General features: G+C 37.0%; 1 protein-coding gene across 1 annotated transcript in view; it reads right to left on the bottom strand.

The window, feature by feature from the left end:
* Nucleotides 1-897: 897 nt before the first annotated feature.
* The window catches only part of LOC134540999 (septin-2), a 31,580-nt gene continuing 15,786 nt past the window's right edge, over nucleotides 898-16,691 (bottom strand). Inside the window, exons 6-9 of the mRNA XM_063384113.1 lie at nucleotides 15,968-16,160; nucleotides 12,386-12,513; nucleotides 10,453-10,626; nucleotides 898-5,068 (exon numbers count right to left, since the gene is read on the bottom strand). Coding sequence (XP_063240183.1) covers nucleotides 4,886-5,068; nucleotides 10,453-10,626; nucleotides 12,386-12,513; nucleotides 15,968-16,160 — 678 coding nt within the window. The 3' untranslated portion in view covers nucleotides 898-4,885. The remainder of the gene's footprint in view (nucleotides 5,069-10,452; nucleotides 10,627-12,385; nucleotides 12,514-15,967; nucleotides 16,161-16,691) is intronic.

The raw sequence follows: 16,691 nt of genomic DNA, 5'->3' as shown, positions 1-16,691 counted from the left end.
GTTACAACATTTTTCAAATCCAATAATTTGATTGTAAGGTTAAGTTGTTAAAACTGTGGTATCATTTACAAACAATCCAATAGGAGCTGAAAACAATAAGTAACTAAAAAAAAATTTCCAACTACTATCTTCGTTGCGAGACAACCAACATATCACCACAATATCAATTCTGCCGTCTGTTCACAAGTACAGTGAAACCACATTAATAAAAACCCTGTAAATACAAAAAAAACTCCCATTAATACAAAGATCTTTAACAGACCCTAGAAATTACATAGGAATTTTAGTGCTAGTTAATTTGTTTAATACAAAAATAAGTATTACATCATAAACTAAGTGGTTTTTGTTCCAAGGGTAAACAACTACATGTAGTAAAGGATGGTTTATACAAATATCTCAGAATAACGTAAAGAAAAAATGTGAAGTTTCAACTAACATAAATATAATTCATTGTAGTCTGGAGGAAAAAGCTTGGAAATATTATTCTTCTAAAAAGATGGCAGTATGTCTTTCTGCAGGTAATTTACGTTATTATTGTAGCTTAAATGCTTTTTAAGTGTAATACAACAGAAAATATTTTTTTGAGCCACATGTGTAGCCATCTTAAAACTGTATTTTACCATCCATAAAAAAAGCAGACAGTGTGGTATAAAATTGTTCAGAAATTTAAACTTAATTTTAAATTGGTTTAGAAATTATGTAACGTTCGTGATTAAATTTGTAATTGTATGGTTCATACAAACCTCGTTATTGCAAAATGACAAAATTATGGTACATTTATAAGTTTCCATTATTAAGGTTCTACTGTTATATGGTTTCTTTTAAAGGGACCTGCTGCAGAGCATAATTAAATTAGTCAAAAATGTTTCATGGTAATACTAATAAAAACTAATTTAATTTTGTACTACAAATATATATTTTTTCCTTGTGTATATTAACATATTGCATAAAAATTACAGTCATTTAACAGCTACTTTGGAGTTCCAAAATGTTAATATTTTCTACATTCAACTAAACATCTGCTCCTGAATACCAATAAATGAAAACATATACGTAACTCTTCTAAGAACCTAACTACCCATTACAAAGATTAAGATACAGACTCCAACCATGGTACGTAGGTAATGAAGACACTTATCATGCACAAAACCCAAAAAAATATGTTGAAAGTGTGATGAAAACAATGTTATCTACAAAGGTAATCTAATAAACAAACTAAATCAAGGTTCTGAAACTAAATAAGTCATCACATTTTTTTTCCTGAGACAGACAAAGTTAAATCCCAACTAATTTTGACACAATTTAAACTATGCAAATAGCGAACCTGATGTAAACAAAACAATCATACAATTTTAAAAAATTTAATACTGCTCTTATTTTCTTACAAGCAAGTTGACACATCACAAAAATATGTACTCTAAAACATGAAATCAATAAATACTTAGCTTATTCTCTCCATCCTTGCTCAGAACACATGCACTTTACTTTCACTTGGGATTAACACTTCTTGGTGCCTGAAAATTCAGTGAAGATCATTGCAAAGTTAACAAATTACATAAATATTCTCACAGATCTTTACTCAAATTTAAGATGCAACCATTTCTTTTTTGTGACTGTTCCTCTCTTTGAATCAATGGCATGTTCCATTTTGGTGAATTCAACTCAATTATAACATTGTTGTCATTTTAAAAATGAGGTATGTCTTAACCGCACACTAAAACTTCGATATGGACAGATTCTCTTTCTTCTACACACGAGAACATCATTGGCAACAAAAAAATTGCACACAGAACTGTAATGCAGGTTTGTTTACTACTTACCGTACATGAATAACACATGTTTTTTTATTGAAATTTTTAAATGTAAAATAATGATTCAACACATGTATTGAAACTCTTGACATACAAAACAACAATGCACCAACGGTCATTCGCAGGACACATTCCATGATGGACTCAAAAATTCCTCATCCACAGTCTGTAATCTGTATCCATATTTAGTTCTATGGTCTTAACCATAATGAGTAAGAAACAAGAATGCTTTTTTTCATTACAGGTACTGGAACTGGAAAGAAATTTAAAAAACATGTCTAAGACCATGGACTAAACAAAAAACACAGGACCTGTTATGCTATGGAGAAGATGCAAACAAGGCAGTTGAAACTTAGTTTTAATATATTGGCACAACTGATCTACCATGATGTTTTTACCTATGACACTACGGATGTTGTGATTTGCGTATTGAAACCAAAAGAAAAATGTAAATAAAAGTGTTAGATTTGAGTGTAAATTCACAGTTAATGTGATAAAAATATTGCAGAAACATAAATTGACAGTCATAAATAACTAAAACATATGCTTAACTATTCCACATATTTATTTAATTTGCGTATATATTTTAATTTTTCGGTTATCATAAAATCAAATGAATCCAGCTTTATTTTGCAGTCCTTGAAAATTACCTGGCTCTATCCATTTATAATCACTAGGTTTTGGCTTAAATTTCTGTACTTTGTAAAAGCATAGAAATTTCAAGCCCCAAATAATTCTCAATCCCATTCCATTTCCAGTGGAAATTTTTTTCCCCCGCTTGAAATTTTTCCAAACCAAAATTCCCTTTCCCACCCTGCTCTAGACTTAAACTTTTAAACAGTTTTTTTTTTTTTTTTAAGAAACAAATGACCGAAGAGGAAAGCATTTTTGAATGTAAGGCATGTTAGATTCGAGTGAATACTGCAATTTAAAAGCAATGAGTTTGAACATCTAGCGACAGCCAACATTGTGTATAGTATACGGCTCAGGGGCGCAACAACAGGGGGGGGGGGCAAGGGTATTTTGCCCCCCCCCCCCCTGAAACCTTGAAGTGGGGGCAAACGGGGGCAAAGAAAGTGCTGTGTAATCAATTTTTAGATAATAAAACTGCTAAAATAGCACTATTTTCCACCTTGAAATACAAATTTTCCCAGGGGAGGACCCCCAGACCCCCCCCGCTTCAATAGGGGGGATCCATGATTCTTTATAATAAAGTATATTGCCCCCCCTTTGGAAATTTAGTTGTTGCGCCCCTGATACGGCTTTATTAAATTTTGGACATACATAATCTGGGAATGTAGCTCAAAACTGGCCTCCAACCAGCTTAGCGGAGTACGTGACTTTCCTGATCACCCTCCCCAAATACACCGTCAACACAAAGTGTAGTCTACATAAACTACATGTCTCACTAACAACTTAAAAACATTTATATAAAAAAGGAAGACTTATTACCAAGTTACAAAAAAAAAAGAACATGCATGCTAAAAATTAATTAATCCTACAGATACAATAAATTAATAATATGTACACGTGTAGAAAGAACCGACACCTTTATGTTACCGTACACACACATATTCTTTGGCATACTTAAAAGCAGGAAACGACAATGAATTAAAGAATACCGCGTGCTAACGGACATTTTGCCTGTACCGACAAACATTCCAAGATCATCTGTGGGCTAATGCTTCTTCATAATGTATATCATAGTTTGGAGTAACTTAAGATATCTAGGACTGACCCTTCTGAAATCAATCTAGATTGTGGAAGAAACAAAAAAAAATTGTCAACCTAATCTGAAATATGAACCAGAATGAAGGAAGAGGCATACGCAAGACTTGTCCATGGGGAAAAAAGGGGTGAAGGAGGTGTTAAATTATAATTTTAATATCCTAACATTCGTGTTTTTTTACATTACATGCTAAACTAATGCTATGCTTTTGACAGTTTTATAATACATAATTTAAAAATTTGGCAGACTAAAACATAAAATGTAATGAAAGATGAGTCTGATGAGAGAAAAGTGGGATGTATAGGACTACCAAACTATCTTTGCCCATTTATCACACAACACTGAATAAAGGTGATGTTAAATGAAAGAATATGGTGGAAAACAACATCTGGGTAATAGCAGGAATCATAAGATTAATACTTTAAAGACTAGCAAAATATGCATTGGTTAATGTACCCAACTAACATATTCCACAATTTTCAAAAAATTGTTTTTAAAATTTTTAAGTAGAATTATTTTTATTCTAAATTTGTATGCTGCATGGTTAGAATGCTGGACATTTCTTTTTTTTCAGTCATATATTACCAAACACGTTTCACAGAAGTCAGCTATCATATGAAAAGTGAACAAACGTAATTAGCATTTGAATGCCGACTGACAGACTAAATAAAAAAAACTGCACTTAAAAGTGTTAAATGCCTCTTTGAAATCATGAAATGCATAGTTGAGTTTTACCTTCCAAAACAAAACATATGATAAGGAACAAACTACTCCTGCAGCTATATAGCCCCTACACGACATATTGAAAATAACCGAGATTCTATCCAACATGCAAATAGTCTGAATACAATGGAGTACAAGCGGATAAGAACTATTATGAGGATTTTTATTAGTTACATAATTTCCTCACAAAACGATACAGTACTAATAATGTTTGCAGGCCTTCACGGCCATTGTCTGAAGTAGCTCGGCTTCTGGGTTGCAGCTGTGTCCTTGGCGGATAATTCACAGACGTTTCGGTCGACGTTTCAGTCGCCATCGTCAGGGAGCAGTTACCTACTGTAGGTACTGGAGTAGGTAACAGCTCCCTGATGATGGCAACTGCAACGCTGACCGCAACGTCGGTGAACGATTCGCCAAGGACGCGGCTTCAAACCCAGAAGCCGAGCTACTACTTGATACAGTAGTTATTTGTGAAACTTTTGGATCGGCAATGTTTTGCAGCTTCCGCACCCACAACAGAGTTTGCCTGACGTCTTGCCTAAAGATGCAAAATTCGTTACCAATGTAACTGTCAAGGCAGAAAAGCCTGCCGGAAGGGAGATGAAGGTTGTCCCGGGCAGGCCTACTTCTTCTTGCTCTTGCCGAGCGTGAGGGTGTGGTGGCTGCTGGGCATCTGCTGCTGCTGCAGCTGCTGCTTGCGGCGGTTGAACTCTATCACCTCGTCCTCCATCTTCTTGCGCGTCTCCTCCAGCTTCTTCTTCTCCTCCGCGTGGTCCTTCTTCAGCTTGTCGAACTTGGCGTGAAGCTGCGCACACAGTCACTCCTCTCGTACACAGGCGAACCACAGCTGGCACGATGCAAGGAGAGAGGGAGAAATGGGGGAGTAAGGAAAGCAGGGGAAAGGGAAATGGAGAAAGGAAAGATGGGGGACAGGAGAGGAAGAAAGGCGGGAGGAATAGTGGAAAAAAGGAAAGAGGGGGGAAAGAGAGAGATGTAGAAAGAAAAGAGGGATAAATGGACAAAAGGAAAGCAGAAGGTGAGAGGAAGAAAGGAGAGGTAGAATGGAGGGAGGAATAGTGGTAGAAAGGAGAGGGGAAAGAGATGTACATGGTACAAACACTCTCGTACACAGTGACGTTGACCAGACAGGTGACCACAGCTGGCACGATGCAAGGAGAGAGGAAGAATGGGGGAGAACAGTGAGATGTAGGAAAGAGAGAGAGAGAGAGAGAGAGCAAAATGGGATAGGAAAGCAGGAGAAAGGAGCAGGGAGAAAAGAAAGCAGGAGAATGTAAAAAGAGAAAAGATAGAGGGATAAATGAAAGAATGAGAAAGGGGAGAGGTAATAATGGGGGAGAATAGTGAGATGTAGAAAAGAGATAAAGAGAGAAAAATGGGATAATAGGAAAGCAGGAGAAAAGAAAGCAGGAGAAAGTAGAAAGAGAAAAGATAGAGGGATAAATGAAAGAAATGAGAAAGGGGAGAGGGACAAAAGGTCAGAATGAACAACAGCTTTGCATCGTGTCAATGTCTGATCATGAGGAGCCTGTTAGGGGGGTAACCAGATTATGTGAACAGATATTTCTCGTAATGCACAGGTGGAGAAACGAGAGCACTCCGAGGAACACTGTCTCTTATAACTAACAAAGTCATAATTTCTTCACTACTAAAAGTACTTTCTTCACTACTTCAGTACTTACTAACAATGTTACAATTAACACACAACATAAAACATTACAATTTCCACATGACTAACACTTATAATACTTCAGAACTATGACTACTCTAATTCCCTTATAACTAACACTGTTAAAATTTTTCCCACCACTGAAACCAGCATTATTTGCCCACTCCTTACATTGGTTTAACTTCCTCAAGCCTAACACCATTATAATTCCTTTATGAATAAACAGTTTTAATTTCCTCTTGACGATCACTGTTCTAAATTCAAGACTACCACTATTCTAATTCCCCTTCGACTAATACTGTTCTAATTTTCCCACCACTAAAACAACCATTACTTCTTCACTGCTAACACTATTCTAATTCCCTTACGGCTGACACTGTTCTAATTCCCTCGTGGCTGACACTGTTCTAATTCCCTTACGGCAGACACTGTGACGCGTGCCCGCCCTTCCTATATTAAATATCACGTTACTTTACGTGATAACTAAACCCAAAACGAGTTTTAATAAGTTCAGAAGCAATTCAGGGAAAAATGTATTTCGGCAATAGGCCTACTCACGTAATATGCGGCGATGAATCTGTGCGACGTCGTAGGTTATAAACAAAGCAACGAACAATAGAATAATTCATTAAAGCAACCAACCATCTTCGCCCTTTATTTTTCACGTCGCTATAACCACACATATTAATGCACTTCAGAATATAATAGTAAATATGGACGAGTTATGTAAACAATGTATATTTTTCTCTTGCCACAGCTAAACATGTACATTGTGACGCCATCTTGTGACCGGCGATCTACCAACTGTATTTATATTTTATAATAGTAAAAATTTAACTAATTAAGTGTGAAAGCAAGTTTAAATACTTTTTAATACATAGGATTGAATATATATGTATTTACATATAATTATTTATGCCACGTTTATCTTTTCTTTTTAATTATTAATATCTAGTTTATACTTCCACCACCAGGGCAGGGAAATTTCGGCGAGAGTTATGCGCGCGCATCTCATCCCTTCCAAAGAGGAGTTAGTTCGCCCCTCCCTTCTTTTTCTTCGTTCCCGCGCATTTCTCCCTATATAAAGGCGAGGTCATCCACCTGAAGTCAGTTGATCGGCCCGACGGCCAGTGAGGCTGGAATCCGCCCACTGACCATAGGACGATCATAGGGGAGCAGCAGAACGACTGGCTATCCGTTTTCTGCTGCTCGCACCCCTCCTTCGCGAGTTAGGCCATCCGAGGACCTATCTCAGCCTAGGGAATTTGTCTCCCTTCCCCCCCCCCTTTCTTGACGATAGGGTGTACCGTGTTTCAATCCAGTGTATTTTGTGAAAGCCGACGCAGGCGACCAATTGAACTGTTTGGACAATTCAGGTCAATAAAAGTTCCGTGTAAAATACCTACATTATTTTCTATGAATAGTTTAGTCCCATCCCTCACCCCACTAGCTATTCGCCTGCATACCAGCCGAGTGTGAATCCTGCCGCAAGACCAGCAGTTGGACCTCCTCCACCCGATACCTGGCTCTCACCCAAGAGAGACATCGGTGAGAGAGAAGAGGAGAGGAGGACAACAACTGTTATGATTCCCATATGGCTGACACTATTCTAATTCCCTTACGGCAGACACTGTTATGATTCCCTCGTGGCTGACACTGTTCTAATTCCCTTGTGGCTGACACTATTCTAATTCCCTTACGGCAGACACTGTTATGATTCCCATATGGCTGACACTATTCTAATTCCCTTACGGCAGACACTGTTATGATTCCCTCGTGGCTGACACTGTTCTAATTCCCTTGTGGCTGACACTATTCTAATTCCCTTAAGGCAGACACTGTTATGATTCCCATATGGCTGACACTATTCTAATTCCCTTACGGCAGACACTGTTATGATTCCCTCGTGGCTGACACTGTTCTAATTCCCTTGTGGCTGACACTATTCTAATTCCCTTACGGCAGACACTGTTATGATTCCCATATGGCTGACACTATTCTAATTCCCTTACGGCAGACACTGTTATGATTCCCTCGTGGCTGACACTGTTCTAATTCCCTTGTGGCTGACACTATTCTAATTCCCTTACGGCAGACACTGTTATGATTCCCATATGGCTGACACTATTCTAATTCCCTTACGGCAGACACTGTTATGATTCCCTCGTGGCTGACACTGTTCTAATTCCCTTGTGGCTGACACTATTCTAATTCCCTTACGGCAGACACTGTTATGATTCCCATATGGCTGACACTATTCTAATTCCCTTACGGCAGACACTGTTATGATTCCCTCGTGGCTGACACTGTTCTAATTCCCTTGTGGCTGACACTATTCTAATTCCCTTAAGGCAGACACTGTTATTATTCCCATATGGCTGACACTATTCTAATTCCCTTACGGCAGACACTGTTATGATTCCCTCGTGGCTGACACTGTTCTAATTCCCTTGTGGCTGACACTATTCTAATTCCCTCGTGGCTGACACTGTTCTAATTCCCTTGTGGCTGACACTATTCTAATTCCCTTACGGCAGACACTGTTATGATTCGCATATGGCTGACACTATTCTAATTCCCTTACGGCAGACACTGTTATGATTCCCTCGTGGCTGACACTGTTCTAATTCCCTTGTGGCTGACACTATTCTAATTCCCTCGTGGCTGACACTGTTCTAATTCCCTTGTGGCTGACACTATTCTAATTCCCTTACGGCAGACACTATTATGATTCCCATATGGCTGACACTATTCTAATTCCCTTACGGCAGACACTGTTATGATTCCCTCGTGGCTGACACTGTTCTAATTCCCTTGTGGCTGACACTATTCTAATTCCCTTACGGCAGACACTGTTATGATTCCCATATGGCTGACACTATTCTAATTCCCTTACGGCAGACACTGTTATGATTCCCTCGTGGCTGACACTGTTCTAATTCCCTTGTGGCTGACACTATTCTAATTCCCTTACGGCAGACACTGTTATGATTCCCATATGGCTGACACTATTCTAATTCCCTTACGGCAGACACTGTTATGATTCCCTCGTGGCTGACACTGTTCTAATTCCCTTGTGGCTGACACTATTCTAATTCCCTTACGGCAGACACTGTTATGATTCCCATATGGCTGACACTATTCTAATTCCCTTACGGCAGACACTGTTATGATTCCCTCGTGGCTGACACTGTTCTAATTCCCTTGTGGCTGACACTATTCTAATTCCCTTACGGCAGACACTGTTATGATTCCCATATGGCTGACACTATTCTAATTCCCTTACGGCAGACACTGTTATGATTCCCTCGTGGCTGACACTGTTCTAATTCCCTTACGGCAGACACTGTTATGATTCCCTCGTGGCTGACACTGTTCTAATTCCCTTGTGGCTGACACTATTCTAATTCCCTTACGGCTGACACTGTTATGATTCCCATATGGCTGACACTATTCTAATTCCCTTACGGCAGACACTGTTATGATTCCCTTGTGGCTGACACTATTCTAATTCCCTTACGGCAGACACTGTTATGATTCCCATATGGCTGACACTATTCTAATTCCCTTACGGCAGACACTGTTATGATTCCCTCGTGGCTGACACTGTTCTAATTCCCTTGTGGCTGACACTATACTAATTCCCTTACGGCAGACACTGTTATGATTCCCATATGGCTGACACTATTCTAATTCCCTTACGGCAGACACTGTTATGATTCCCTCGTGGCTGACACTGTTCTAATTCCCTTGTGGCTGACACTATTCTAATTCCCTTACGGCAGACACTGTTATGATTCCCATATGGCTGACACTATTCTAATTCCCTTACGGCAGACACTGTTATGATTCCCTCGTGGCTGACACTGTTCTAATTCCCTTACGGCAGACACTGTTATGATTACCATATGGCTGACACTATTCTAATTCCCTTACGGCAGACACTGTTATGATTCCCTTATGGCCGACATTGTTCTGATTCCCTTATGGCCGACACTGTTCTTATTCCCTTATGGCTATGGCTGACACAGTTCTAATTCCCTTATGGCTACGGTTGACACAGTTCTAATTCCCCTTCGACCAACACTGTTCTAATTTCCTTACCACTGAAACAGGCATTACTTCTTCACTGTTCTGATTCCCTTATAGCTGACACTGTTCTGATTCCCTTATGGCTGACACTGTTCTGATACCCTTATGGCTGACACTGTTCTAATTCCTTTATGGCCGACACAGTTCTAATTCCCTTGTGGCTGACACTGTTCTAATTCCCTTATGGTTGACACTGTTCTAATTTCCACGTGGCTGACACTGTTATGATTCTCTTATGGCTGACACTGTTCTGATTCCCTTATGCCTATGGCTGACACTGTTCTGATTCCCTTATGGCTATGACTGACACTGTTCTAATTCCCACATGGCCGACACTGTTCTAGTTCCTTCACGGCTGACAGTCGTTACTCCCGCCGCGACCGACGCTGCGCAAGGGGGGGGGAACCCACCTCCTTCTCTGCCTCCTTGAGCTCCGCCTCCTTCTCCTTGACGCGCACCACGAACATCTGCCGCATCTCGTCCTCCTTCTGCTGCAGCTCCTGCAGGTGGTTGTTCCTCTTCGCCTCGAACGTCTGCTGGAAGCTCACCGGCTTGTTCTCCGAGTCCACGTCGCTGAACCCCATCTGCCGACACAGCACACAGGGTCCGTGCCAACAGGGCGGCCACACGAGTCCGTACAGATATGTGTATCCTGACCTGTTTTGATTTTTGAGGTGACAACGTCTAATAAATCGATGAAAGCCGGCTGCACACTTAAAAAAGTGTCCCGTTACGCACATTGTCCCATTACGCTCATTGTACACTCGCGCCGCATCTATCTCTCTTCCACTCGATTGGACCAAACCGTCGATTTGACTTTTTTCGAGGCACGTTAAACTTGAAACACTCCCGTTCGTTTCCTACTTTTCCTATCACATCGTCCTGTCCTTAACAGAATAACACAGATTGGAAGAAGTTAAATAGCAAACATGCGTAAAAGTTAGAGTTAAAAATAATCTCTTCGTTAAAGTAATAAAACATACTTGAAATAATGAGTGCAAATGAAAGTAAATTTATCAATTAAATTTGTAGATTTCATTTCACTCCTTCGTATCCATATAAAATAGTGATAATTCAATAAAAATTATTCAATTTTATTCATAAAAGTATGCAATCATTTCATCAATGTTTTGTTATGACGTTGTCACGTTAAACTATTGTCCGTAAACTGACTTTACAGACAACCGATTTTTTTAAAATAATTTACATATTTTGCAATTTTTTGAAAGAAATACAGAACGCAACCTCCACCAGCCTTGCAGCTGTGCTAGTTCAAACAGAACCTCGTATATGCCATTTCACAGTGAGTATGACCACACACTAAAAACACCTCCTGGAGAGGAAAAAAAAAAAATTATTTTCTAAGTCGGGTGATGGTTGCGATAAAACCGAAATAACACTGAAAAGCAAAACACTGCATAACAACAAAATGTAAGTTATTTCATAGAATTAAGTAACATTTAAACAAAACTTGCTTTTAATCAAAAAAAGAAAGTAATCTTTTGATGTTTGAAATTCAAGGAATGTCATTATTTTTAGACAAAAAAAATTGTACAAAACTAGATGGATCAAAAATAAATTTAATTTGTTTTATTGTGCATCATTGGTTCTTAATGAATCATTTTTAAACCACTAATTCTCGATAATTTATTTTTAATGTTCTGAAAGTATCTGTTTTAGACCAATGAATTACAAATTATTTTATCGTAAAAATTGCAGCATATAAATTTTACCATTATTTAGGTGGAGTAAGGTTTACAAAACAGTTTTTTATAAAAATAATAACAATACAAGGAAATCTTCTGTTTTAAAAATGAAATTGGATTAAAAACAAAACTATTAACTCTTGTACCAATGTTATGTAAAATTTATTCACTAATAACAGTTAAAACATTAAAAATCACATAAATTTTTTTCAATTGTATTTAGCACATACATTTTGGTACTAACTCCATTTAAATGATTAACATTCATTTAATTTAATGAATTTTTTATATTAAAATATTACATTTTTTTAATCTGAGTTTTGATTAAATATGCTAAATAATTTCATTATTTTTGTTGAATTTTGGTGCTTAATTGTGTATTAACTTGCATTTCAGTGTTATGTGGTGAATTGACATGCTTTTCGGCGTTATTTCAGTTTTATCGCAATTCACCATATTATCTTGTCCCTACCCATAAAGTATTTTTCATAAATTCATAAACAAAAAGATTGAGGTCACATTTTTTTTAACATAACTACGTATACATCAACAAAAGTGAACTGCTCACAGGCCTATATTTGGATAGCAAATCTCTATAACGGACACAAAACGATGAATCTGCACCACCAATCATTACCTGCTCCAATCGTTTTTTCCTGTACAGTTCGTAGTGGCGGGCGTGCGTCTTCTCTCTCATGTCCTCCATGTTGGTACGAATGAGCATTTCACGAAGTTTCACGAAGTCGCAATGCGATTCATTTTCCACTGGAACAGAAGAAAGCACCCCACCCAAGTCATCATTACGTACCCCGGATCATCCAATACCAAAACTCAAAATGTGCAAAATAAATGTAAAAAAAACTATATTTAACATTAGGGGTGTGCGAATATTCGTAAACACGAATAGTTGCGAATAGTAACTGACGAACTATTCGCATTCGTAAGTCGAATAGCAAAATTTAAAATTGCGAATACCGTATGCCCGAATATAAGGCGACCTGCAGTTTCAGGAGTCCAAACAAATGTAAAAATAATTTTGGTAGAAATCAATGTGAAAATTCATTAGACATACATTTTGTGTTGATAAATCCTTTTTGCATTTATGTATACCGCATTTAACTTTCCGTTTCACAGCTACGTATTTCTATTTAGTAGTGTGTTAAACGTAACAAAGCAAACTAAGAATGCAGCTTGCCGGAACAAAACAAGTGGCTAGCTGCCATGGTGAAGCATACGGCCATGAATAACTTCGGTGACGTGACCGCGAATATTTTTCCATATTACTCTCTGACAGAGAATCTCTGTCCTATGAATTTTAAAGAATAATCCAAGATAATTATGTTGTTTGAGAGGTTTTTACATAAATAAAGAGTGGATTACTGTGAAATTATTAAAATAGCTTTTGAAGCAACGTACCAAATTCCTGTAAATATGGCGTCTTCGTGCGTGTTCGGCAATGTTCGTTTTACAACAAAGAAATATTGTGGAAAGACAGTTGGCAGCCATGAATTTCCAAACATTACTTCCGAAATGTTTTGTAAACTTAAACAATCGCTCTGAAAATAGCTGTGATATTTTAGTACAAATTTTCCGTTAAAAATCTGAAATTAAATTAACGTAAATGTTAACACGCGATTGTACACAAAGTACAGATATGATATGTGTAATAAAATGTTTCCATTTTGAGATGCTTCAACATTCACATTTTTACTTAAGAACAAATATTTTAATTTTCAACGTTAAACAATTGTGAATTACTGCAATATTGTGTGGATTTATCGTTTTCCCCGTGTGAGCTAACGAAGTTTTTGTTAATATAAAAATCGTGAACATTTTGTTTAAAAATGTTTCTACTGTAGCTTTCAGCTTGGAACTAATGTTTGCGGTGCACAATTATTAAATATTATTATATATGAAATAAAAATTCATGTCCTCAATAACTCTTAAAAATACTAAGTGAACTTTTTTTTTTGTGGTTTCATTCACAGAAAATATCTTGTATAAACTAAATATATAAAAACCCGCCATTGTTCAGTGTAGTAACATTATATATATATATATATATTACAACTATTCGACTTCGAAACTATTCGCATTCTATTCGAAAATTTTACTATTCAATTCGAAATTATTCGACCATCAAAATCCACTATTCGCACACCCCTATATTAACATACTACTTTAAAATCACTTTGTGGTAGTTTCCCTAACATGCCAACAGGTTCTGAAAACCATAAAGTGAGCAACAGTTGATTTATTGCTACTTAGACTAGGTAACTGGTTTCACACAGGTAGATAATAGTAGTACAAATATGTATGCAGATAGTACAAAGGGTAGAACACAGTTTCTTAGGGAAAACGCATAAAAATTTATTTATTTATTTATTTATATTTGCTCCAGAGCACACCAACAGTCAAAAGACTTCTAGGGTGTGCACGACATAAAAAAATACAAAACACAATAACAGGACACACACATTGAACGATGGACAAGTAAAGAAATAAAACGTATAAACAGCATTTCCATAAGGCAAAATGTTTTCATGTTTGACATTGTAATATGATGTCTTGAATTGTAATTTTTATTTTAATAAGAAATTATATCAATTTAAGAATTTTTTTTCATATTTTAAGTTTTATTTATATTTGTTAAAATTTGAAATCGGTTTAAAAACACTATCATTACAAATTTTTTTTTTTGCTTGATTTCATACATTAAAAGAATTTTTTTTTTATGATTTGAATTAAGTTTTGGTTAAATGCTACTTAAATTCCATGATATAACTTGCACTTTGGTGTTTTGACATGTTTTTCTTTTCAATGTTATTTTCTGTTTTATAGCAATTCACTATATAATCTTGTCCCTAGTAATACATTTTTCTGGCTTTCCAGAATACCAAAATTATGAATTTTACCAACAAATGTTTAAAAATAATCGACCTATTTTTGCAATTTTCTCGAAGAAAAAAAAATTAAGTATTCCAGCCTACATTACTCTCTAGGTGGTCTAGTTCTCTCTCCACTTTCATTATTTATTTCAAACTGAACCTTAAACACACTATTTTATAGCAGGCATGAATATGCCTTAAAACACAATCTTAAAATAAAAAAAATTAAAAAACCTTCCAATGTCCAGGTGACGTGCAGACTGGAGCATGACATTTCCTACTGGTTTTTTCTATGACTTTTCCAGGATTTCAAGAAAATTCTCTGACTTTCTCTGACCAATTTCAACTTCCCTGACGTTACAGAAAGTGGGATTCGAACCCGTGAGCTTTTCTCACCAGGCCAGAAGCACAAATTTCTTCGTCAACATGTTAAACCTACATTAAAAAACCGTTTTTAAAAAATTTTTAAAAAATTGAGAGGTAAAGAAATCTAGTGATAGGTCGGATCCCAATTTTCTCGAATCCTAATCTCCAATTCGAATCTCAGAGATTACCTCAAATATACCCCTCGAACCCAAATATAGGTGTCTGGGGTCAAAAACAAAATAATGTACAAGAAATTAAAATATTATTACGCTGTTGAAACATTCTACCTTTAAATGGTTGTTTCACAAACCAAGTGTCCAAAATCTATACATATTGTAATTTTATTTATATCATTACATGATAAAAGTAAAATATCTTGGGGAATGGTAACAGAATAGGTATGAGGAAAAAGTCTGACCTAGTAAATGTCAGAGAATACTACAGTGATGAATTTTTTAAATTTTTTTTCCCCTACAAAATGTTATTTTGAATCCTTTTCCTCGAATACTACATATATCCTTTGAATACTTAGAATTTGACGATATAGTAAGGATTTGAGTGTAATACAATTGTAATGGATTTGAGTGAATTGTCATGAAATAAATCAAAGAAAAGAACCGAAATGTATGGAAATGTTACCTAACTCTACATATCAAAGTGAAACAATCGAAATAATCTGAAACGAAACAAATGGATATGAAATACAAACCAAACAAAAAACGAAATGATTTGAAACCTTATGTATCCAACAAAATAATAATTTAAAAAAAAAAAACGAACTCGTCTGTGGATGAAACCCTAACTCGTCTGTGGATGAAACCCTAACTCGTCTGTGGATGAAACCCTAACTCGTCCGTGGATGAAACCCTAACTCATCCTAGATGAAACCCGAACTCGTCTGTGGATGAAACCCGAACTCGTCCGTGGACGTGCGACGCGAAACGAAACCCTACACTGCGGTTCACCTTGGACTGTGCCCCAGGGGTACTGCCTGGAGCGCGTCATCTTGTTGCCGACGCGCACGAAGTCCGTGCTGCCGACGACCGCGAACGGCACGTGGGCGTTCATGGAGCCGTTCACCTCCGCCACGGTCTCGTCGTCCGTCGGGAACTGGTAGATGTGCACCCCGTTGCTGGCCAGCTCCGACATTATCTTCGACTGGGAGCCAACGCAAGCAGAACATCGGTGCATCCCACTTTCCCTTCTATTTATGTAGTTAACGGTAAACATGTAGTTTAGCTGTATTTCTGAAAAATAATGTTAAAAATCCGAAAATACTTTTATTCTATGCTCTTGAACTTCCTCTTTTCATTAAACCCGGCGGAGATAAGAAATTCCAAATACTTTAGGAGATATCGCCGTTTTTATTTTGCTATACAAGACCTGTGCAATCATTTGACCGTCACATTTTCCGTGTGTTTGTGAATGCCTAATTAGTTAAAATGGTCGATTAGGTCAGGTCAGTTACATTATAAATACTTTCAAACTAAGCGGACATTAATAATAATGTGAATTAAATATAATGGTTGTTTAGTTTTAAAGTTTTTGTAATGTAACTGACCTGTCCAAACAAACCGGGACAAAGGATGAACAGTAGGAACTCACGTATTTGTACTTATTACTTGCGCAACAACATCCAAATAACAAATATAACATTAAAATTTGAAACGTTAAAAACTCACTTAAGTT

Source organism: Bacillus rossius, chromosome 17 (genome assembly GCF_032445375.1).
Source record: "Bacillus rossius redtenbacheri isolate Brsri chromosome 17, Brsri_v3, whole genome shotgun sequence".
Lineage (NCBI taxonomy): Eukaryota > Metazoa > Arthropoda > Insecta > Phasmatodea > Bacillidae > Bacillus > Bacillus rossius.
This window is presented reverse-complemented; position numbering and strand designations above follow the sequence as displayed.